Source organism: Crinia signifera, chromosome 2 (genome assembly GCF_055691185.1).
Source record: "Crinia signifera chromosome 2, ASM5569118v1, whole genome shotgun sequence".
NCBI classification, from domain to species: Eukaryota; Metazoa; Chordata; class Amphibia; order Anura; family Myobatrachidae; genus Crinia; species Crinia signifera.
Genome location: NC_139218.1, coordinates 399439663 through 399465237, shown reverse-complemented (window position 1 = coordinate 399465237; position 25575 = coordinate 399439663). Strand labels below are relative to the sequence as shown.

The following is a 25575-nucleotide window of genomic DNA, read 5'->3' as shown; positions in this document are numbered from 1 at the left end:
GCTTTATACTGGGGGACAGGCCGCGGCAGTGGTGCAGCATGTATTAGCTGGATGTATAAGATGTGTAACGCTGTGCACTAGGGACAGGCCACGGCCGTGGTGCAGTATGTATAAGATGTGTAACGCTGTGCACTAGGGACAGGCCGCGGCCGTGGTGCAGTATGTATAAGATGTGTAGCGCTTTATACTGGGGACAGGCCGCGGCCATGGTGCAGTATGTATAAGATGTGTAGCGCTTTATACTGGGGACAGGCCGCGGCCGTGGTGCAGTATGTATAAGATGTGTAACGCTTTATACTGGGGGACAGGCCGCGGCAGTGGTGCAGTATGTATAAGATGTGTAACGCTTTATACTGGGGGACAGGCCGCGGCAGTGGTGCAGCATGTATTAGCTGGATGTATAAGATGTGTAACGCTGTGCACTGGGGACAGGCCACGGCCGTGGTGCAGTATGTATAAGATGTGTAACGCTTTATACTGGGGGACAGGCCGTGGTGCAGTATGTATAAGATGTGTAACGCTTTATACTGGGGGACAGGCCGCGGCAGTGGTGCAGCATGTATAAGATGTGTAATGCTGTGCACTGGGGGACAGGCCGCGGCAGTGGTGCAGTATGTATAAGATGTGTAACGCTGTGCACTGGGGACAGGCCGCGGCCGTGGTGCAGTATGTATAAGATGTGTAATGCTGTGCACTGGGGACAGGCCGTGGTGCAGTATGTATAAGATGTGTAACGCTGTGCACTGGGGGACAGGCCGCGGCCTGGTGCAGTATGTATAAGATGTGTAACACTGTGCACTGGGGGACAGGCCGCGGCCGTGGTGCATTATGTATAAGATGTGTAACGCTGTGCACTGGGGACAGGCCGCGGCCGTGGTGCAGTATGTATAAGATGTGTAACGCTGTGCACTGGGGGACAGGCCGCGGCCGTGGTGCAGTATGTATAAGATGTGTAACGCTTTATACTGGGGGATAGGCCGCGGCCGTGGTGCAGTATTTTTAAGATGTGTAACGCTGTGCACTGGGGGACAGGCCGCGGCCTGGTGCAGTATGTATAAGATGTGTAATGCTGTGCACTGGGGACAGGCTGCGGCCGTGGTGCAGTATGTATAAGATGTGTAACACTGTGCACTGGGGACAGGCCGCGGCCGTGGTGCAGTTTGTATAAGATGTGTAACACTTTGCACTGGGGGACAGGCCGTGGCCGTGGTGCATTATGTATAAGATGTGTAACGCTGTGCACTGGGGACAGGCCGCGGCCGTGGTGCAGTATGTACAAGATGTGTAACGCTGTGCACTGGGGGACAGGCCGCGGCCGTGGTGCAGTATGTATAAGATGTGTAACGCTTTATACTGGGGGATAGGCCGCGGCCGTGGTGCAGTATTTTTAGGATGTGTAACGCTGTGCACTGGGGACAGGCCGCGGCCGTGGTGCAGTATGTATAAGATGTGTAACGCTGTGCACTGGGGGACAGGCCGCGGCCTGGTGCATTATGTATAAGATGTGTAACGCTGTGCACTGGGGACAGGCCGCGGCCGTGGTGCAGTATGTATAAGATGTGTAACGCTGTGCACTGGGGGACAGGCCGCGGCCGTGGTGCAGTATGTATAAGATGTGTAACGCTTTATACTGGGGGATAGGCCGCGGCCGTGGTGCAGTATTTTTAAGATGTGTAACGCTGTGCACTGGGGACAGGCCGTGGTGCAGTATGTATAAGATGTGTAACACTGTGCACTGGGGGACAGGCCGCGGCCGTGGTGCAGTATGTATAAGATGTGTAACGCTGTGCACTGGGGACAGGCCGCGGCCGTGGGGCAGTATGTATAAGATGTGTAACGCTGTGCACTGGGGGACAGGCCGCAGCAGTGGTGCAGTATGTATAAGATGTGTAACACTGTGCACTGGGGACAGGCCGCGGCCGTGGTGCAGTATGTATAAGATGTGTAACGCTGTGCACTGGGGACAGGCCGCGGCCGTGGTGCAGTATGTATAAGATGTGTAACGCTGTGCACTGGGGGACAGGCCGCGGCCGTGATGCAGTATGTATAAGATGTGTAACGCTTTATACTGGGGGACAGGCCGCGGCCGTGGTGCAGTATGTATAAGATGTGTAACACTGTGCACTGGGGACAGGCCGTGGTGCAGTATGTATAAGATGTGTAACACTGTACACTGGGGGACAAGCCGCGGCCGTGGGGCAGTATGTATAAGATGTGTAACACTGTGCACTGGGGACAGGCCGCGGCCGTGGTGCAGTATGTATAAGATGTGTAACACTGTGCACTGGGGACAGGCCGCGGCCGTGGTGCAGTATGTATAAGATGTGTAACACTGTGCACTGGGGGACAAGCCGCGGCCGTGGTGCAGTATGTATAAGATGTGTAACGCTGTGCACTGGGGACAGGCCGCGGCCGTGGTGCAGTATGTATAAGATGTGTAACGCTGTGCACTGGGGGACAGGCCGCGGCCGTGGTGCAGTATGTATAAGATGTGTAACGCTGTGCACTGGGGGACAGGCCGCGGCCATGGTGCAGTATGTATAAGATGTGTAACACTGTGCACTGGGGGACAAGCCGCGGCCGTGGGGCAGTATGTATAAGATGTGTAACGCTGTGCACTGGGGACAGGCTGCGGCCGTGGGGCAGTATGTATAAGATGTGTAACGCTGTGCACTGGGGGACAGGCCGCGGCCGTGGTGCAGTATGTATTAGCTGGATGTATAAGATGTGTAACACTGTGCACTGGGGACAGGCCGCGGCCGTGGTGCAGTATGTATAAGATGTGTAACGCTGTGCACTGGGGGACAGGCCGCGGCCGTGGTGCAGTATGTATAAGTTGTGTAACGCTGTGCACTGGGGACAGGCCGCGGCCGTGGGGCAGTATGTATAAGATGTGTAACACTGTGCACTGGGGACAGGCCGCGGCCGTGGTGCTTGTTGCAGTCACTGAAGCCGCAGCCTGTGATCCCCCATCATCTCCCTTCCTGTTAGTCAGGAAGTTGTTATCAGAATCTGTGCAGGAGGTGACAGAGCGACTCATTGTGAGATTCAGCAGATAACATGCCAGGCCAGGCCGGGGAAGATGGACACACTGCACTGCGACTCGCCATATCCGGCATCATCCAGTGCCTGCATGTGGTAAGTGCCTCTCACACCTCTTGTAGCAGCCCCACACAGCGGTGTCAGTGCTTGGATGCGGAGTCACTACACATTGCAGCCATTGTTATACATGTCAGTTTATACCTATACAATACTTCAACTTTGAATACACATAACCTTTAATTCAACTAAGTGGACACTAACCTAAGTGAGACAACCTTAGCGTATAACCATGTAAAGCCCATGTAGGTGACACGGACATGGCTTACAAAGGTCACAGCTTTTTATTCCAATCGGTAATTACCCTGATGAGGTAAAGGTGGGCAGGGGACGCTGCATTCCTCCTGTAGCTATACACACTGCGGCCCATGCCCTGGAGGATGACTAAAACGCCCTCCCCAATTGACGTACCTATCATTGCGGGGGCTCATATAACCCTCATGGACCAGCCCAGACTATACCCGCACAGGTAACGCCCAGGTCCCCTCAGACAGAGCAGGACAAACTCGCCATTCATCAGACTGTGCTTATCGATGATGTTTGAGTAAAGGATCACAGGCCCGTCTCCTAAGGTCCTGGGCCTCTTTATTCTGGGATATGAGGAACACAGGGCTGTCTCCCTGAGGGTCCTGGGCCTCTATATTCTGGGATATGAGGAACACAGGCCTGTCTCCCTGAGGTCCTGTGCCTCTATATTCTGGGATATGAGGAACAAGGGCCTGTCTCCTGAGGTCCTGTGCCTCTATATTCTGGGATATAAGGAACAAGGGCCTGTCTCCTGAGGTCCTGTGCCTCTATATTCTGGGATTTGAGGAACAAGGGCCTGTCTCCTGAGGTCCTGGGCCTCTATATTCTGGGATATGAGGAACATGGGCCTGTCTCCTGAGGTCCTGGGCCTCTATATTCTGGGATATGAGGAACACAGGCCTGTCTCCTGAGGTCCTGGGCCTATACATTTTGGGATATGAGGAACACAGGCCTGTCTCCCTGAGGTCCTGGGCCTATACATTCCGGGATATGAGGAACACAGGCCTGTCTCCTGAGGTCCAGTGCCTCTATATTCTGGGATATGAGGAACACAGGCCTGTCTCCTGAGGTCCTGGGCCTATGTGTTCTGGGATATGAGGAACACAGGCCTGTCTCCTGAGGTCCTGGGCCTATACATTCTGGGATATGAGGAGCACACACCCGTCTCCTGAGGTCCTGGGCCTATGTGTTCTGGGATATGAGGAACACAGGCCTGTCTCCTGAGGTCCTGGGCCTCTATATTTTGGGATATGAGGAACACAAGCCTGTCTCCTGAGGTCCTGGGCCTCTATATTCTGGGATATGAGGAACACAGGCCTGTCTCCCTGAGGTCCTGGGCCTATACATTCTGGGATATGAGGAGCACAGGCCCGTCTCCTGAGGTCCTGGGCCTATGTGTTCTGGGATATGAGGAACACAGGCCTGTCTCCTGAGGTCCTGGGCCTCTATATTTTGGGATATGAGGAACACAAGCCTGTCTCCTGAGGTCCTGGGCCTATACGATCTGGGATATGAGGAACACAGGCCCGTCTCCATGAGGTCCTGGGCATATGTATTCTGGGATATGAGGAACAAGGGCCTGTCTTCTGAGGTCCTGTGCCTCTGTATTTTGGGATATGAGGAACACAGGCCCGTCTCCCTGAGGTCCTGTGCCTCTATATTCTGGGATATGAGGAACACAGGCGTGTCTGCATGAGGTCCTGGGCCTATACATTCTGGGATATGAGGAACATAGGCGTGTCTCCATGGGGTCCTGGGCCTCTATATTCTGGGATATGAGGAACACGGGCCTGTCTCCTGAGGTCCTGGGCCTCTATATTCTGGGATATGACGAACACAAGCCTGTCTCCTGAGGTCCTGGGCCTATGTGTTCTGGGATATGAGGAACACAGGCCTGTCTCCTTAGGTCCTGGGCCTCTATATTTTGGGATATGAGGAACACAAGCCTGTCTCCTGAGGTCCTGGGCCTCTATATTCTGTTATATGAGGAACACGGGCCTGTCTCCTGTTTCCTGGGCCTCTATATTCTGGGATATGAGGAGCACAGGCCTGTCTCCATGAGGTCTTGGGCCTATGTATTCTGGAATATGAGGAACACAGGCCTGTCTCCTGAGGTCCTGGGCCTCTATATTTTGGGATATGAGGAACACAAGCCTGTCTCCTGAGGTCCTGGGCCTCTATATTCTGGGATATGAGGAACACAGGCCCGTCTCCTGAGGTCCTGGGCCTATGTATTCTGGTATATGAGGAGCACAAGCCTGTCTCCATGAGGTCCTGGGCCTCTATATTCTGAGATATGAGGAACACAGGCATGTCTACATGAGGTCCTGGGCCTCTATATTCTGGGATATGAGGAACATAGGCTTTTCTCCCTGAGGTCCTGGACTTCTATATTCTGGGATATGAGGAACACAGGCCTGTCTCCATGAAATCCTGGGCCTCTATATTCTGGGAATCAACTCCATGCATAGTGGATAGTGGGGTTATGAACAGGTCAAAAATCGTTTCGGAAGGCATCGCTATATCGGCCGATATCGCATCAGATATATCGGGCGCCATGAAACTACACAAGTACCAAAAAGTCTCCTCTCTTTACTTCCTGTCTGCAGGGCCGAAACTAGGGTTTCCGGCACCCGGGCCAAGGCAGTCATTGACTGGGGGGGGGGACCAAATGACCGCCTTAGCCCTGGCACCGGAGACCCCCCCCCCCCCCCCCCCTCCCCGCTGACAACTTATACCCCTTTTACACCAAAACGCCTTTTTTAGACCCAGGTTCAAGCCAGGTGCGACCCGGCGTTTAGTGCAATTTACACCGGGCGGACAGCCCGGCCCGCACCCCCCCTCCCCCTCCCCTCCCGGTGCTTGGAGATGACAGGATGATGTCATCTCCAAGCGCCAATCACCGCCACCGCCGGACCGGAACGCTGCTGGGGGCAGCCCAGCACTAAGGTAAGCTGCTGGGCTGCCCCCAGTCACCGCGCGCACCCCCCCGACAGGAGGTGAATGGATGCCGCACACAGGCATCCGTTCACCTCCCTCCCCCGCTGCTGTCTGCAGGGTATAGCAGACAGCAGCGCCGGCTGTCAGTGTCAGGCTGACAACCCGTCCAACCTGCGGACGCTGCGGTCCGCAGGTTGGACGTTCCCCATTCATGTAAATGGGAGCCGGGTCATCCGACCCGGCGTTCCCATTTACACCGCCCTCTACCCAGGTCCTAGCCGTGTTCTACCCAGGTCAGGACCTGGGTAGAAGTCCCGTGTAAAGGGACACGGCGTTAGGGATTTACACCGCCGAAGATCCGGGTCTGACCCGCCGCTGACCCGGATTTTTCGGCGGTGTAAAAGGGGTATTACATAACTCCTGTGTGCAGCCAGCAGGGGTCCGGGGACAGGCAGCGGGGTTCCAGGGACTGGTGTAGCCGCTGTAGCAGCAGCTTGACTCCGTCCATCTCTCCTACTAGCACGGCGGCGGGAAGCGCTGGTGATGACTTTGAAAAGACTTGCCGGACGCTGATTGGCTGAATTCAGCCAATCAGCGTCCAGCAAGTCTTTTCAAAGTCATCACCAGCGCTTCCCGCCGCCGCGCTAGTAGGAGAGAGTAGAGACGGACGGAGTCAAGCTGCCGCTACAGCGGCTACCCGGAACCCCGCTGCCTGTCCCCGGATCTGACAGCGCCCCCCCCCCCCCTTAGTTACGGCCCTGCTGCCTGTGCCTGGTGAGATCACAAGGGAGATAGCCTATCACCCTCTGTGACCTGCTCATGACTTGTAAATACCGTTTCAGAGCCATTCACACTACAAATGGATTGGCTCTGAAACGGGTAGGACACTGCTTTTAACCCATTTTTAATTAAAGGTGTTCTAAAACCAGTAAATTCTCTCTGCACCTTTCACATTACAGCTAGAAACGTTTTAAACCCATTTATACCGCTTTCACACTGCCTAAACGTCTTAAAAAACAGTATTTTAAAACGGTATTTAAAACGGGTCTGAGCCTTGACATTGCAGTAGATTAATGTTTTAAATACCGTTTAAGTACCATTCACATCAGTCAACCCGTTTAATCCCCTAAACACGTTACAAGGCAGAATGCAGGGGACAGCCTATCACAGGTCTGTAATCTGTTGTTTTTTGCTAAATACCGTTTCAGAGCCATTCTCACTGCATAACGAACGGCTCTGAAACGTGTAGGACTCTGCATTTTAAACATTTTGAAATACCGGTTCTCTTTAACCGGAAAAATAAACTCTGGCGCTTTCCCACTGCAGCCTTAAACGTTTTAAAATGGGAAAAAAATTGGCAATATACCGTGTTTTAGCTGTAATGTGAAAGGGGTATAAGATGATCAGCAGAGTCCTCCCTGAGGTTTACAGGATATCGCACTGAAGACTGTCAGTGTCAGGAGAGATCAGGGACCTCTGGGTCCTATAGCTGAATGTGAGCAGTTAGGGGTCTCGGTGGTCTCCTGTAAGGAGGAGATGTCTGAGGACAAGCCTTGGTGGTATCCCGGATAGTGATGACACTTGTGGAGTTCCCCACACATTGCTGGTATTCTATCATCGCTGCACAGACGTCACATGGCCACTAGATGGAGCCTGTGTGCAGTAATCATTCAGTATGTAGGGATCATTCATGAGAGCAGATGAACATAAAATCTAACACAGGAAAGTCTGTACACTTGTTCTACTGGGACTTGTAGTGCCACAGCAGCTGGATAGCCGCAAGCTGAAGAACTCTCTTACAGCACAGTAACCGGCATGGGGGTTTTACTGTGTAGTGCATGTTGGCCCTGGGTCTGTCGGCTTGTACCGTGGAGCAGTGAGTAAGTGTTCTGCACTGTGCTCGTCTGCAGCGTGGATGACACTGTACAAGTGAGGACCTGTCTGCTCAGAGAGAGAGACTGCAGCTAGGAAAGGGTCTGGCCTGATCCGGTTCTGCAGCTCGCTAGTAAGACAGGACTACAGTATCCGCATTGTGCCAGTGTGGGCAGGGCATGTATCTCACGCCGACGTGTCGGTACTGGGTGCACGAAGCTTACTGTGTCTCTCCCGCTTACAGCCCCCCTCCGGTGCCAGAAGACCCAAAACCTACTGAGGACTTCCAGAACGTCTCACCATTGCCTGCGCCAAAGCCGCTACCTCGACTGCTGGCCCGAGATCTACCACCGCCGCTGGTTCAGCCAGCACCCAGAGAGGGTAAGGCGGGGGATGGGGTTATAAGCCGGGGTCAGACTGGTGTGGGGTGGTGGATATAGACTGTGTGGCCCTGTCACACCCCGTGTACTGACTCTATATCACTGGTGTTTCAGGCCCTCAGAAGCCGGAATTAATGGATCGTCACCCAGGAAATATCTATGAACTGAACAAAGATGTAAGTCTGGAGATTGGGAGTGTATTTGGGGGGTGTTTGGGGGTGAATGCTACAGGGTACGAGAGGCCGGAGGTGCGGGGGATGTGCCGGAATGGCTGTATTTGTAAAGTAGCAATCATTTATTGCTTGTGGTGCTCTGCTGCTTCCTCACTCGGGAATACACGTACAGCCAAATTAGATCATTCCCATTGGTCCTTTTACTGTGTGATCCGGCTCTGATGCCATCTGAAGTGGTGGGGATCTCGGCTCACACTCCCTCCTGCCCATTCCAAGCTCCCAATGACCCACTCCTCTCCTAACATCTCCAACACCATTTAGGCTCACACTCCCTCCTGCCCATTCCAAGCTCCCAAGGAGCCACTCATCTCCTAACATCTCCAACACCATCTGGGCTCACATTCCCTCCTGCCCATTCCATGCTAACAAGGACCCACTCATCTCCAACACCATCTCGGCTCACACTCCCTCCTGCCCATTCCAAGCTCCCAAGGACCCACTCCTCTCCCAACATCTCCAACACCATCTCGGCTCACACCCTTCGGCCCATTCCAAGCTCCCAAGGAGCCACTCCTCTCCTCCTAACATCTCCAACACCATCTAGGCTCATATTTCCTCCTGCCCATTCCATGCTAACAAGGACCCACTCATCTCCCAACATCTCCAACCCCATCTAAGCTCGCACTCCCTCCTGCCCATTCCAAGCTCCCAAGGAGCCACTCATCTCCCAACATCTCCAACACCACCTAGGCTCACACTCCCTCCTGCCCACTCCAAGCTCCCAAGGAGCCACTCCTCTCCTAACATCTCCAACACCATCTAGGTTCACACTCCCTCCTGCCCACTCCATGCTAACAAGGACCCACTCATCTCCTCCCAACATCTCCTACCCCATCTAAGCTCACATTCCCTCCTGCCCACTCCATGCTAACCAGGAGCCACTCATCTCCTCCCAACATCTCCTACCCCATCTTGGCTCGCACTCCCTCCTGCCCACTCCATACTAACCAGGAGCCACTCCTCTCCTCCCAACATCTCCAACACCATCTTGGCTCACACTCCCTCCTGCCCACTCCATGCTAACAAGGACCCACTCATCTCCCAACATCTCCAACACCATCTCGGCTCACACTCCCTCCTGCCCACTTCAAGCTAACAGGGACCCACCAATCTCCTCCCAACATCTCAAACCCCATCTAAGCTCACATTCCCTCCTGCCCACTTCATACTAACCAGGAGCCACTCATCTCCTCCCAACATCTCCAACACCATCTAAGCTCACACTCCCTCCTGCCCACTCCAAGCTAACCAGGACCCACTCCTCTCCTCCCAACATCTCGGCTCACACTCCCTCCTGCCCATGATGATCTCCAAATGACCCACTCATCTCCTCCCTGATCTCCTCACCCCCTCTCTCCTGCCCTCTCCCTAATTGTATCCACACATGTCTCCTTTGTAAGTTTTTATGAAGAGGGCCCTCTCCCCTATGTAATGACATATCTGTGCACTGTAACTATATATATATATATATATATATATATGTATGCTTGTCTGTTATATAATTATATACCCATATGTACTGCGCACACACTCTCCCACTCACTGGCTCACACGCACACACTCACACACAAACACATCCAGCCTTTATAACAGTGGTGGCCAGTGACTCATCCATACCGGGGAACCGGCTGCTATGGGGACACAGGGTATATGACCTGGCCATCTGACGTATATCCTCTTCCCCGTACAGATAGATGGGATCGTTCTCACCGGGTTCCGGCGCCTGAAGGTCAGCAGTTCATCCACGGATATTGATGTGATAGAGAATGGGTCAGACGAGGATTACCAGATGATGTAAGTGGCCGGATTGTATTACAATAATAATATGACGTACAGGGTATGTTACCTGCGTTCTCCTAGAGATGGGCAGCATCCACACTGGTGACTTAGTACTATGAGCCTCACGGAGCTGATTGGCTGGTACTTTATCTCTCTACAAGGCTTATTACATAGTCACTTTCTGGTCACCACCAACGCATTTCATTTTGCATCCTAATCAGGAGCGTCCTCTCCTGCACACCAGAACCTTCCGACTGTTGGATGACGCACTAGTGGTTCCGACCATTGGAAGTGCTGGTTTCCCCGCTTACCGGAGATCTGTCCTGTGAGACTTTCCTCAAGCATACGGCATTAATAATCGTTGTTATTCCGCTTATTTGAACTATCTTCTACTCCGTACTCCCTCCGGTGGCATCTAATCCAATAGTACACACCCTTCTGTTGAGTAAAATGATATACAGCATGCCTATATTCTGTATGTGACTGCGCCTGTATCTTCATACGTAATGCTTTGCTACAGTGTTATCATGCCAAACACTGTAACATAATTTGGTATGCAGTTACAGCTGCAATAACATACAGAATATAGGCATGCTGTATATCGTTTTAGCCAGCAGAAGCTGCTTGTGTGTCCTATTTACTCCTTTTGTAAATAAAACACATTGTAATGAAAAGAGTTGTACACAAAACGCTGGTTGCTACGAGTCACACAGAGCTCACGTGTAATGTGACTTGTGCGGGATGGAAGGATACATTACTGTATGTGTGTGTGTATGTGGAGGAAGCTGGGGTCCTAGTGGATTCCCAGCAGGTCACAGTGTGTGATCCGAGGGCGGCCGCTGGTGACTGCTCTGTCTTTATCCTACACTCCCAGAGTTATATGAAGAGGACGCTCCTTACTGATTTGCTGCTTATTCTCCAGCGTCTGGGGAACACCCCAGCAGATGCCAATCCCTAGCCCCTGACATTTGGGGAGAGGGGAGGTGCATGTCTGCGAGTCCCTGACACCCTCCAGCCCCATATCCAGCTTCCTGACATGTTGTGACAGTAAGCCGTGATGGATCATGTATGAAGTAGCCCGGTAGTGATGGGCGCTGTGCCCCAGAGCTGTGGCATTGCAGCGGGCACACCATGGTGCGGATGGCGACTTTTGAGAACTGAATATGAATTGAGGAGCAGCCAGCATTCATGTGCGGCCAAGTTCTGGTGTATGAGAGCTGTGTATGGGGATCGGGAAGTTCCGGGTCATTAGGATGCAGGGAATGTGCACTGCTCTGGTGTGATGTGTGTATATTGTGGCCTACTGTACTCTAACATAGGAACATAGTAACACAGTAACACAGTAACACAGTAACACAGTAACATAGTAACACAGTAACATAGTAATTAAGGCTAAAAAAGACGTTAGTCCATCGAGTCCAACCTACCTCACCTGTAACTACTGACGTGAGTAAGTCATATCTATAGGATTCCCTTAGTGGCCAGTTTTGATGTAAATTCAGTAACAATAGTTGCTGTAATCACCCCACCGGCAATGAGTTCCAGAATGTTACTGCTCTAATGGTGAAGAATCCTCTTCTTAATTCAGTGCGGAATTTATTTTCCCCGAGCCTCAGTACATGCCCGCGTGTCCTAAGTATAGGCCTGTTACTGACCAATCATCTCCCAGTTCCATATGATTCCCAATCCTGTATGTGAACATACTAATGTATGTATTTATTTATTAACCGTTTCTTATATAGCGCATACATATTACGCAGGGGATACGGTCATATTGTCTACAGCATTTAGGTCTACAAGCATTAGGTCGACCTGCATTTAGGTTGACATGACTGAAGGTCGACATGACTTAGGTCGACAGGGGTCATTAGGTCGACTTTTATAAGGTCGATAGGGGTCATTAGGTCGACTTTTATAAGGTCGACAGGGTCATTAGGTCGACATGGGGAAAGTCGACAGGCAAAAGGTCAACATGGGGTCATTTGACTGTTTTATGAGCCGACATGGGCCGACTGGCGGTATTTCATGCCCTACTATCCACTAGGGCGTGGTGGGAGAATAAAATAGTGTGCCGAGCGTAGCGAAGCACCGTGCCTGAAGCATTGCGAGCGCAGCGGTGCTATGTTGACTGTGTCGACGCTTGAAAAAAAAAAGAAGAAAAAAAAACATGTCGACTTTTTCACTGTCGACCTAATGACCCTGTCGACCTAACACATGTCGACCTAATGACCCTCTCGACCAAATGACCATGTCGATTTAACCCATGTTGACCTTCAGTCAGGTCGACCTAAATGCAAGTCGACCTAATGGTGTAGACCTAATGCAGTCTGACGAATGATCCCATTCCTTACACAGCGCTTTACAGAGTATCAAACTAGAACAAGGTATGAGCGCTAGGGACGAGCGCTGTGTGCCGTATACAAATGGCATAGGGATGCCGCCCTCAGCAATATGAAGAAACCGGAAAAGCAGCCAGTGGGCGCCTTATGTACACAAAATACAATTTAATTAAATAAATAACATAATAACAATTAATTGCATGCATGCAACGAGAAAGGGGGGGGGGGTTACAATTAAAATAACCGCACCAGTACATATATAAAATAAAGCATTTGGCAAATAAACCCCAAATGACTCAGGAGTAGCTGTCACCGCCTGCCAGATTCTGCCGGAGTCTGATAGTCACCAAGCTGCTGCACCGGCCAGCGGGCCGAATGTAGGCTGAGGTTTGACTGTACTGAGCGGATGTGTACTCCGTGTGTGGGTCAGAGCGCACTCCTGCTGTGATCGCTGGGCTGTGCGTTCACTCCTCCTAGCAAACGGTGGGTGATGGAGACCCTCTCTGTGCCGTGCTGCACCAACTGAGCCGGGGACCGTAGTAGATGGGAACAGCAAGTCAGTACTGCAAATAGCAATAAGCCCCTCCGGTCCTCGGTAACTGGTGCTCAGGAACTCCTCAAAAGACGCGTTTCGCCGCGCTCAGTGAGGCTTTATCAATTCGGAATGAGGGATTTCTTGTTAAGGGCCGGTCTTATACCTGTCCAATTGCTACACACAGGTGTGTGCTCCCTAATGGGCCAATCAGGGCTGCCTTAGTGTTTGGTTTGCAGCTGGAGAATTGTGTTCCCCATATATTAGTTTTAGCATATAAATAGTCAGATATCTAAACAAATGCTAAACAACAGGTAATATAAAAATATTAAAGTATTAAGAAACATTGTTATGATACTACACCGACAGACTATCAGAGATAACAACTAGACATTAATACTATAATACAGTGGTTCCCAAACTGTGCGCCTAGGCTCCCTGGGGTGCCTTGGAGCACTTGCAGGGGTGCATCCGGTTGGTGGTCCAGAACCAATTCAAGTTATTTATGGCCAATGAAATAGACAAAATCAGTGCTTGTGGCTTCCAATTAAGAATATGTGGGTAAACAGAAGTGAATCATGTTTCTCACCACATAAGTGGACCTAAGGAAAACATTAAATCACAACTAATTTAATATTTTTCTTAAAATTAGTAACAAACTTTTGGCCTAGGGGTGCCATGAAAAATATTCTGATACTTTAGGGTGCCGTGATTCAAAAAGTTTGGGAACCACTGCTATAATAGATCAATACATCACTTAAAATAGTTCAAAAATAGACTACATACTGGTCTTAAAGGGGCATGTAGTAACCTTAAAGGGGCATGTACACATCAAATTAGTGTGAAAAACTAAACCGTTATCACGGCCGTTAGTTCTTAATTATCAATTTTGTGTTTTACATGACTTGTTCCTCGAGCAGTAAAACATGCTTCCTACAGAGCCACTCCTTTAGCTTCCCATCCCAACCATTAGGCCTAAGGCATTGCTACAAATAGTGACCCATATATAATAGTTGGACTAATTGAAAATAGAGAGGACGGGGAAACGTTGATATTTACTGGCGCTTGGTTTATATAGACTCTAATTTCTAATGTATGGAAGATTATCAGTAAAGGTATGGAAAAAATATTGTTAGCAATAGACGATATTTATTAGAATAATTGGTGGTGGAATCATGCATATACTGTATAGCCGTAATGTAGCACACTGTCATTCATATACAGTCTAAATCATCAGGGAGATAGAGAAAGAAAAGGATTCATTCATATATATATGTGAACAAAAGATTTTTATTTATTTAGTTTTCTTTAGTAGTGTAGAAAATATAAAGAAAGATTTAAAAACAAATGGGTACTTATGTATTATCTGGGCTCCCATGTTAAATGCACCCCATTTTTTCATACCCCTACTATCCAACTACGCATGGAGTTGATTTTATATAGTGTGGCGAGCGGACGCGGTCTCGTAAGAAAAACGGGAGCCCAGATATCACATAAGTACCAACAAATCTTACACGATGAAAGGAAGACGAGACAGAGATATATATATGGACTAGTGCAAAAACATCATTATGTCCCCACGTGAACCATTATTAAAAAACAACAAGAACGAGCACAGGGCTAAATGAACTCAAGGTCAATTGTCTCATTGAGACCTTTTGGTTTGAGGGTTTGTAGCTTCAGTAGCCATGCCGCCTCTTGTCGGCAGAGATTCCTGAAGCGGTCTCCTCCACGGCTGGTGGTAGCTATGTGTTCCAGGCCTTCCGCCCTCAAGCCTACAGGGTCACTCTCATGGAACTCCGCAAAGTGCCGGGGGGACACTGTGATTGGTGCATTTCTTTACAATATTTCTCCTATGATCGAGCACCCTAGTTTTAAGGGGACGAATGGTGCGGCCCACCATTCTGTTAATATGCCCACATGGGCATATTAACAGATATACCACATAATTGGTGGTGCAATGTATAAACGTGTCTATATTAAAGATCTTTTCTGAATTTGTTGCTGTAACTTTTTGTGTTTTGTTCAGTACATGTTACAAGTCATGCATTGCGCATGATTGCATCTAAAGAATCCTGATATTCTGGGGCCTGTGAGTGTACTTTGTATGCTCAGAGTTTTAACCTCTGATGTTCCCTTAAAGAAACTAGGAGCTAATATATTTCCCATAGATCCCATATCAAGGATACCACACATTTCATCCAAATGGTGGAGGGCATCAGATGGGACCCAGAATACCAACTGGTGACATGTGATGTCCAAGCCCTATATACCAACATTCCCGACCAAAATGGGGTCCTTGCAGTAGAGGAAGCCCTGAGAAGAGATTCTGGGATCTCAGAGGGGAGTCGAGAATTTATTTTGGCATCGATTAATTTCATTTTATCACATAATCACTTTATTTTTGATCACTGTCACTACCAACAGGTCCTCGGTACGGCGATGGGGACCAGGTTCGCACCCAGTTTTGAGAATATCTTTATGGGTAAATTTGAGAACCAATACATAAGGAATGGCGACTGGGCTGCGAACCTGGTCCTGTATGGTCGCTATATCGACAACCTGTTTTTCATTTGGCACAGGAGCACGGATTCCATTAATGATTTTGTTATGTATCTCAACACTAATTCTTATGGTTTATCCTTCACGTGCACACACCATCCCTCACGGTTAAGTTTTCCCGACGTAACGGTGGAGGTGGTAGAGGGAGCACTAGCAGTTGCGGGTTTCAAGAAACCAGTTGATTTCTGTAGCTTCATACCTTACTCAAGTAACCATAAGAAAAGTTGGCTCAATAATGTTCCGAAGAGCCAACTACATAGAATCAGACGAAATTGTACATCAGACGCTAAATTCTTCGAACAAACAGCTCATCTGCTTGATGAATTAAAAGGGCGTGAATATCCCCAATCTGTCCCCACTGAGGCTCTGTAATATGCCGGCACTCTTAACAGAAGTGAAATAATTGGTAGCACCAGTGGGCAGAGAAAAACTAAAAACAAAGACAAAAATAATGGTTCATTTCTAAATACAACGTTGCCGCTAATAAGATCTCAAACATAATTAAAAAGAACTATAAACTACTTAGCACCGATCCTATACTTATGGCCAGTTTGGAAAAGGAGCCATCCATTATATTCAAGCGAGCACGCAATCTAAGAAATGTATTAGCTCCTAGTTTCTTTAAGGGAACATCAGAGGTTAAAACTCTGAGCATACAAAGTACACTCACAGGCCCCAGAATATCAGGATTCTTTAGATGCAATCATGCGCAATGCATGACTTGTAACATGTACTGAACAAAACACAAAAAGTTACATCAACAAATTCAGAACAGATCTTTAATATAGACACGTTTATACATTGCACCACCAATTATGTGGTATATCTGTTAATATGCCCATGTGGGCATATTAACAGAATGGTGGGCCGCACCATTCGTCCCCTTAAAACTAGGGTGCTCGAGCATAGGAGAAATATTGTAAAGAAATGCACCAATCACAGTGTCCCCCGGCACTTTGCGGAGTTCCATGAGAGTGACCCTGTAGGCTTGAGGGCGGTAGGCCTGGAACGCATAGCTACCACCAGCCGTGGAGGAGACCGCTTCAGGAATCTCTGCCGACAAGAGGCGGCATGGATACTGAAGCTACAAACCCTCAAACCACAAGGTCTCAATGAGACAATTGACCTTGAGTTCATTTAGCCCTGTGCTCGTTCTTGTTGTTTTTTAACAATGGTTCCTGTAGGGACTTGATGATGTTTTTGCACTAGTCCATATATATATATATCTCTCTCTGTCTTCCTTTCATCATGTAAGATTTGTTTTTAAATCTTTCTTTATATTTTCTATATTTTTTCTACACTACTAAAGAAAAATAAATAAAAAAATGTATGCTGGTTGCCACGGAGGGGGGGGGGGGGGAGGGGGGGGGGTGTTTTTTCCCACGGGCTGGAAAACATGCCGACATGCTGCTCAGCAGAGTAGGTGAGCGGGCTATCAGCGCGGTGGGGGACTGGATGTGGCTGGAATAGCTGACACGCTGCTCTGAGTTGCTTTAGCCACATCCAGTCCCCCGCCAACCTGACAGCGCGCTCACCTACTCTGCTGAGAGCGGCTGTTACAGCCGCATCCCATCCTGTTTCCCCCGCTCTCAGCAGTGGAATGAACTTACATGGCGGGGGGGGGGGCGGGCGAAGGACGCAGAGTGACTCTGAAATGGTAACCTGCTCTCAGAATGCAGGGCGCGCAGTTTTAGGGTGCGCAGCGGCAGCAACCTGTAAAACCTAGAGTGATTGGCTGCCAGGCGCCCACTATTCAATGATTGGGTCCCGGCGGCCGCTGCAGTGATTGGCTCGCAGCGGCTCACGGCGGCGGCTCACGGGTTTAGTACAGCGCATCCTTGTGGACCCCTTTAGTTTTAAAAACTGAGTCCCCGGGGACTGTTTTAGGGTAAAATACGCGATATAGCGCGTCTTTGCGAACCCTGGAGCACACACCTGTGTGTAGCAATTGGACAGGTATAAGACCAGCCCTTAACAAGGAATCCCTCATTCCAAATTGATAAAGCCGCCCTGAGTGCGGCGAAACGCGTCTTTTGAGGAAGTTCCTGAGCACCAGTTACCGAGGACCGGAGGGGCTTATTGCTATTAGCAGTACTGACTTGCTGTTACCATCTACTACGGTCCCCGGCTCAGTTGGTGCAGCACGGCACAGAGAGGGTCTCCGTCACCTGCCGTTCGCAAGGAGGAGTGAACGCACAGCCCAGCGATCACAGCAGGACTGCGCCCTGACCCGCACACGGAGTACACATCCGCTCAGTACAGTCAAACCTCAGCCTACATTCGGCCCGCTGGCCGGTGAAGCGGCTTGGTGACTATCAGACGCGGCAAGGTGTAGACGGCGGTGCGTGTATCCAATAACCAACCATCGGTTCTCGGCATCAGCGGCAGCCCAGTAAGAAAATCTGGCAGGCGGTGACCGCTACTCCTGAGTCATTTGGGGTTTATTTGCCAACAGTGGATTGTGAAGTGCTGCTACCATTTCCAAAACCCTGGTACTGGAGACCCAGGTGTGAGTAAATACCAACCAACTTACCCACTTGCTATATTGGGAGGACACACAATATATCCCTATTCATTGTTGGGAAATTTACCCTTCGCTGTGGGACTGACAGAAATCTGCCCAACCCTGTGCAAATCTGATCTGCACTAATCAGGACCTAGTAAATATCGGTCATTACCACAAATGTTTGATTTTATATATGTACTGGTGTGGTTATTTTAATTGTAAGAAAAAAACCTTTTTCTTGTTGCATGCATGCAATTAATTGTTTTTATGTTATTTATTTAATTAAATTGTATTTTGTGTACATAAGGCGCCCACTGGTTTCTTTTTCTGCTTTACAGAGTATAGTTGAACTTTCTCATCGGTCCCTGCCCCAGTGGTGCTTACCTACAGGGTACGAGTCCTCCTTATTTATAAGGGATTTTATTGCAAGAATTAATGTTTGTGGTACAGGTCGAGTATCCCGTATCCGAATATCCGTTATCCGAATTATTCCGAAATACGGACATTCCAGAAAGTGAAAAAAAATATTTTTTTTGCTAAAAACTCACTGGGGACATCTGTAACAGCATCACTGGGGACATGATATGTAACTGGCACTATATATGTGCAAGACAATGATTGCTTGGCATTCAAATTCAGTGCTGAGATAGTACACACATTTTGTTTCACATTTTGAAACCTTGTTTTTTGAACAATTAAAATATGTTTGTGTGTATTTTATGTGGTAATAAAATACATTTGTGTGTATATTATGTGTTTATACAGCATAAATGCAAGATACTTCAAAATACATCATTGAAATATTAAAATATTCCGAAATACGGAATAATCCGTTATCCAAAATTCTCCTGGTCCCGAGCATTTTGGATACGGGATACTCAACCTGTGTTGTCAAAACGATGATACACTATTGTGTTTTTTCTTTCTTTATTTTGGGTACCAATCTAATGAAAATAAGTGTCAGCGCCAATGAAACTGTCGGTATCTTTTTGCCTTGTAAAGAGGCACTATCACATTGGAATCCCTTGAATCCATCCCCCTTTTAATGCATGCCAGTGTCCGGTTTGCTTTTGCTGCTGCACTTGAGCAGTGTGCACTATTACCCAATTTCTCATCTATGATGACCCCCAAGTCCTTCTCTACAACAGAATTCCCTATAATAACTCCATTTAGCCTATAAGTAGCTTGTTCATTTTGTTCACATAATGAATTACTTTACATTTATCAACATTAAACTGCATTTTCCACCTTTCCGCCCACCTTTCCAGTTTATTTAAGTCACTTTCTAGCATTTCCACATCCTCTCCTGAGTTCATTTCCTTACTCAATTTCATGTCGTCTGCAAATATTGCAATTTTACTCACTATGTGACTTCCTATTTAATTAATGAATATATTAAACAAGGTGGGTCCCAATATTGAACCTTGCGGGGCTCCACTTTGGACCTTACTACAGCTGGAATGTATGCCATTTACCACCACTCTGTCCACAATTGTGCAACCAGTTTTTAATCCAATTACAAATGTTATCTCCTAACCCTAATTTACCTGCTAAAAACATGCTTGGGATAGGCATATGAATATCCTTACAAAGAAATAAGGATTAAAAAGGGTTGAGATTACCTGAAGGGTAAAAAAAGGGACAGACTAGATGGGCCAAATGGTTCTTATCTGCCGTCAAATTCTATGTTTCTATGTTACCTAGTCTCATTAATAACCTTTTATGAGGCACCGTGTCAAAAGCTATACAATACTATAGGAATATTCCCTTTGTGTATGGTAGATGCATGGTAACCGTGTCCAGGGCTTGTGTGGTAATAACACTGTGACACGGATTGTCCTGTCTGATGCTAAATGATCCCACATTCTCTGTAGCCCAGACCTGCGTGTCAGTGTGAATGAGCATTGTAGTCAGCTTGTCGCCTGTGGAATGTGAGATCTCCTGGTGTCTATGGGGCAGGGGCATGTGTAGACTGGATAGGACACTAAAACCCCCACCCCTCTATTATCATCTCACAGACCTCTCTGTGCTGTGTCCTGACAGGAAGGCTGAGAGATGTGGTGTTACCAGAGGTACTCCCCTCACTGTTATACCTGCTGGGGGTACTCCCCTCACTGTTCTACCTGCTGGGGGTACTCCCCTCACTGTTCTACCTGCTGGGGGTACTCCCCTCACTGTTCTACCTGCTGGGGGTACTCCCCTCACTGTTCTACCTGCTGGGGGTACTCCCCTCACTGTTATACCTACTGGGGTACTCCCCTCACTGTTATACCTACTGGGGTACTCCCCTCACTGTTATACCTACTGGTGGTACTCCCCTCACTGTTATACCTGCTGGGGGTACTCCCCTCACTGTTCTACCTGCTGGGGGTACTCCCCTCACTGTTCTACCTGCTGGGGTACTCCCCTCACTGTTATACCTGCTGGGTGTACTCCACTCACTCTATACCTACTGGGGGTACTCCCCTCACTGTTATACCTACTGGGTGTACTCCCCTCACTCTATACCTACTGGGGGTACTCCCCTCACTGTTATACCTGCTGGGGGTACTCCCCTCACTCTATACCTACTGGGGGTACTCCCCTCACTGTTCTACCTCCTGGGGGGTACTCCCCTCACTGTTCTACCTGCTGGGGGTACTCCCCTCACTGTTATACCTGCTGGGTGTACTCCCCTCACTCTATACCTACTGGGGGTACTCCCCTCACTGTTATACCTGCTGGGGGTACTCCCCTCACTGTTATACCTACTGGAGGTACTCCCCTCACTGTTATACCTACTGGAGGAACTTCCCTCACTGTTATACCTGCTGGGGGTACTCCCCTCACTGTTATACCTGCTGGGGGTACTCCCCTCACTCTATACCTACTGGGGGTACTCCCCTCACTGTTATACCTGCTGGGTGTACTCCCCTCACTGTTATACCTCCTGGGGGTACTCCCCTCACTCTATACCTACTGGTGGTACTCCCCTCACTGTTATACCTGCTGGGGGTACTCCCCTCACTCTATACCTACTGGGGGTACTCCCCTCATTCTATACCTACTGGGGGTACTCCCCTCACTGTTATACCTACTGGGGGTACTCCCCTCACTGTTATACCTGCTGGGGGTACTCCCCTCACTCTATACCTACTGGGGGTACTCCCCTCACTGTTATACCTGCTGGGTGTACTCCCCTCACTCTATACCTACTGGGTGTACTCCCCTCACTGTTATACCTGCTGGGTGTACTCCCCTCATTCTATACCTACTGGGGGTACTCCCCTCATTCTATACCTACTGGGGGTACTCCCCTCACTGTTATACCTACTGGGGGTACTCCCCTCACTGTTATATCTACTGTCGGTACTCTCCTCACTGTTATACCTGCTGGGGGTACTCCCCTCACTGTTCTACCTACTGGGAGTACTCCCCTCACTGTTATACCTGCTGGGTGTACTCCCCTCATTCTATACCTACTGGTGGTACTCCCCTCACTGTTATACCTACTGGGGGTACTCCCCTCACTGTTATACCTGCTGGGTGTACTCCCCTCATTCTATACCTACTGGGGGTACTCCCCTCACTGTTATACCTACTGGGGGTACTCCCCTCACTGTTATACCTACTGGGGGTACTCCCCTCACTGTTATACCTACTGGGGGTACTCCCCTCACTGTTATACCTCCTGGGGGTACTCCCCTCACTGTTCTACCTGCTGGGGGTACTCCCCTCACTGTTATACCTGCTGGAGGTACAGTACTCCCCTTACTGTTATACCTACTGGGGGTACTCCCCTCACTGTTATACCTACTGGGGGTACTCCCCTCACTGTTATACCTACTGGGGGTACTCCCCTCACTGTTATACCTACTGGGGGTACTCCCCTCACTGTTATACCTCCTGGGGGTACTCCCCTCACTGTTATACATGCTGGGGGTACTCCCCTCACTGTTATACCTGCTGGGGGTACTCCCTCTCACTCTATATCTGCTGGGGGTACTCCCCTCACTGTTATACCTACTGGGGGTACTCCCCTCACTGTTATACATGCTGGGGGTACTCCCCTCACTGTTATACCTGCTGGGGGTACTCCCTCTCACTCTATATCTGCTGGGGGTACTCCCCTCACTGTTATACCTCCTGGTGGTACTCCCCTCACTGTTATACCTCCTGGGGGTACTCCCCTCACTGTTATACCTCCTGGGGGTACTCCCCTCACTGTTATACCTGCTGGAGGTACAGTACTCCCCTCACTGTTATACCTACTGGAGGTACAGTACTCCCCTCACTGTTATACCTCCTGGGGGTACTCCCCTCACTGTTATACCTGCTGGAGGTACAGTACTCCCCTCACTGTTATACCTCCTGGGGGTACTCCCCTCACTGTTATACCTGCTGGAGGTACAGTACTCCCCTCACTGTTATACCTACTGGGGGTACTCCCCTTACTGTTATACCTACTGGGGGTACTCCCCTCACGGTTATACCTACTGTGGGTACTCTCCTCACACGTGTTACTGTGGGTACTCTCCTTACATGTGTGTGCATGGGGTGCACGTGCCTTGGTACCCCCCTAAATCGGCTATTGGTCCCTGACACCCCCTCTTCTCTGCCCCCCTAAGTGCTGCAGCATGTTAGTCATACAGTGGCTATGGGGAAGGGGGCGAGCGATCTGACAGAAGGAGACATGAGCAGTCCTCATACTGCACATACCTCACTCTCTAAGAAGCGGAACATCGGGTTTGAATGAGGCCCTCAGGCAGCGCATGGAACCAGAAGGGGGAATGTGGAAAACATTTCCATGTGCGGACAGTATTGTGGCATCCGGTTATATTATATCTGGTCCATCATCTGGGTCTGACAGGTGAATATCACCATGGTGACAACATGGAGATGTGATACCAGTAATGTGTGTGAGGTACCAGCCATGGCAGACTATGTCCAGCACACTGCAGTATAAAGCACAGACTCTGAGCTGTAGGTGGAAACGGCTCCCACTCTGCTACAAAGTGCAACCCATTGGGCGAGGAATGAGGTGGTGGCTAATCGCTGCACAATATGGCCGCCTATATCAGCGGTGCAATGTCTTAGTATGGAACCGCTTTCCCTGGCACCCACATGTCACGCCCCACACTCTCCCAGGAGATGCAGATTCTCAGTGCCACCTCCGGTGACCTCTCCGTCACCATCCAGAGAGGTCCCTCACACGTCTGCCACTAGGCAATGTAATGTAAACCATCGTGCAACACCGTCCGCCTCAGGTTCAACCTCAAAACCTAAAGATACGACTAATGCCACTTGTGTGAATTTGCCCATGTGCCCGACTGGCGCTGTTCTCAGCAGTGGCACGGCCGATAGAATGCGTCTATGTGAATACTAGTATTATTGAATATGTCCCATTGTCAGAGTGTGGGCCGGAGTCTACACAGAAAGAGGAAGCGGCCATTGTTCTGGTGATATCAGCTGCTTACTTCTCTTTGGCACAGGTCAGGGCGGCATTCCGGAGGGTACTGGTAACTTAGCTGTTCCATGAAGTCAGGGGAACTGGCCGGACAGGTTTAGGATAAGCATCAGTCTCTTCAGGAAGTTCAGAAACTACTGTTGTTTTCAGGGTGCAGTGTCTGCGTGCAGGGATACAGTAAGTGTGGTGGTGGCTGTACATATTGCAGGAGGGTGCAGCGTCTGTGTGCAGGGATACAGTAAGTGTGGTGGGGCTATACATATTACAGGAGGGTGCAGTGTCTGCGTGCGGGGATGCAGTAAGTGTGGTGGTGGCTGTACATATTACAGGAGGGTGCATTGTCTGCGTGCAGGGATACAGTAAGTGTGGTGGTGGGGCTATACATATTACAGGAGGATGCAGTAAGTGTGGTGGTGGCTGTACATATTACAGGAGGGTGCATTGTCTGTGTGCGGGGATACAGTAAGTGTGGTGGTGGCTGTACATATTACAGGAGGGTGCATTGTCTGTGTGCAGGGATGCAGTAAGTGTGGTGGTGGGGCTGTACATATTGCAGGAGGGTGCATTGTCTGCGTGCAGGGATGCAGTAAGTGTGGTGGTGGGGCTATACATATTACAGGAGGGTGCATTGTCTGCGTGCGGGGATACAGTAAGTGTGGTGGTGGGGCTATACATATTACAGGAGGGTGCATTGTCTGCGTGCAGGGATACAGTAAGTGTGGTGGTGGCTGTACATATTACAGGAGGGTGCAGTGTCTGTGTGCGGGGATGCAGTAAGTGTGGTGGTGGCTGTACATATTACAGGAGGGTGCATTGTCTGCATGCAGGGATGCAGTAAGTGTGGTGGTGGCTGTACATATTACAGGAGGGTGCAGTGTCTGCGTGCAGGGATACAGTAAGTGTGGTGGTGGCTGTACATACTGCAGGAGGGTGCAGCGTCTGCGTGCAGGGATACAGTAAGTGTGGTGGTGGCTGTACATACTGCAGGAGGGTGCAGTGTCTGCGTGCGGGGATGCAGTAAGTGTGGTGGTGGTGGCTGTACATATTGCAGGAGGGTGCATTGTCTGCATGCAGGGATGCAGTAAGTGTGGTGGTGGCTGTACATATTGCAGGAGGGTGCATTGTCTGCGTGCAGGGATGCAGTAAGTGTGGTGGTGGCTGTACATATTACAGGAGGGTGCAGTGTCTGTGTGCGGGGATGCAGTAAGTGTGGTGGTGGCTGTACATATTACAGGGGGGTGCATTGTCTGCGTGCAGGGATACAGTAAGTGTGGTGGTGGCTGTACATATTGCAGGAGGGTGCATTGTCTGCATGCAGGGATGCAGTAAGTGTGGTGGTGGCTGTACATATTGCAGGAGGGTGCATTGTCTGCATGCAGGGATACAGTAAGTGTGGTGGTGGCTATACATATTACAGGAGGGTGCAGTGTCTGTGTGCGCGGATGCAGTAAGTGTGGTGGTGGCTGTACATATTACAGGAGGGTGCTGTGTCTGCGTGCAGGGATACAGTAAGTGTGGTGGTGGCTGTACATACTGCAGGAGGGTGCAGCGTCTGCGTGCAGGGATACAGTAAATGTGGTGGGGGCTGTACATATTACAGGAGGGTGCAGCGTCTGTGTGCGGGGATGCAGTAAGTGTGGTGGTGGGGCTATACATATTACAGGAGGGTGCATTGTCTGTGTGCACGGATGCAGTAAGTGTGGTGGTGGCTGTACATATTACAGGAGGGTGCAGTGTCTGCGTGCAGGGATACAGTAAGTGTGGTGGTGGCTGTACATACTGCAGGAGGGTGCAGCGTCTGCGTGCAGGGATACAGTAAGTGTGGTGGTGGCTGTACATATTACAGGAGGGTGCAGCGTC

General features: G+C 49.7%; 1 protein-coding gene across 2 annotated transcripts in view; it reads left to right on the top strand.

The window, feature by feature from the left end:
* Positions 1-25575, top strand: part of ARAP1 (ArfGAP with RhoGAP domain, ankyrin repeat and PH domain 1) — a 199326-nt gene that overhangs the window by 45409 nt on the left and 128342 nt on the right. Inside the window, exons 1-4 of one of the 2 annotated variants that reach the window (XM_083170540.1) lie at positions 3012-3138; positions 8183-8319; positions 8433-8494; positions 10242-10345. In XM_083170540.1, the coding sequence (XP_083026666.1) occupies positions 3083-3138; positions 8183-8319; positions 8433-8494; positions 10242-10345 (359 nt within the window). In that variant the 5' untranslated portion in view covers positions 3012-3082. Of the gene's footprint in view, positions 1-3011; positions 3139-8182; positions 8320-8432; positions 8495-10241; positions 10346-25575 lie in introns of those variants that run through there. The other variant, XM_083170539.1, reaches the window with a different exon arrangement.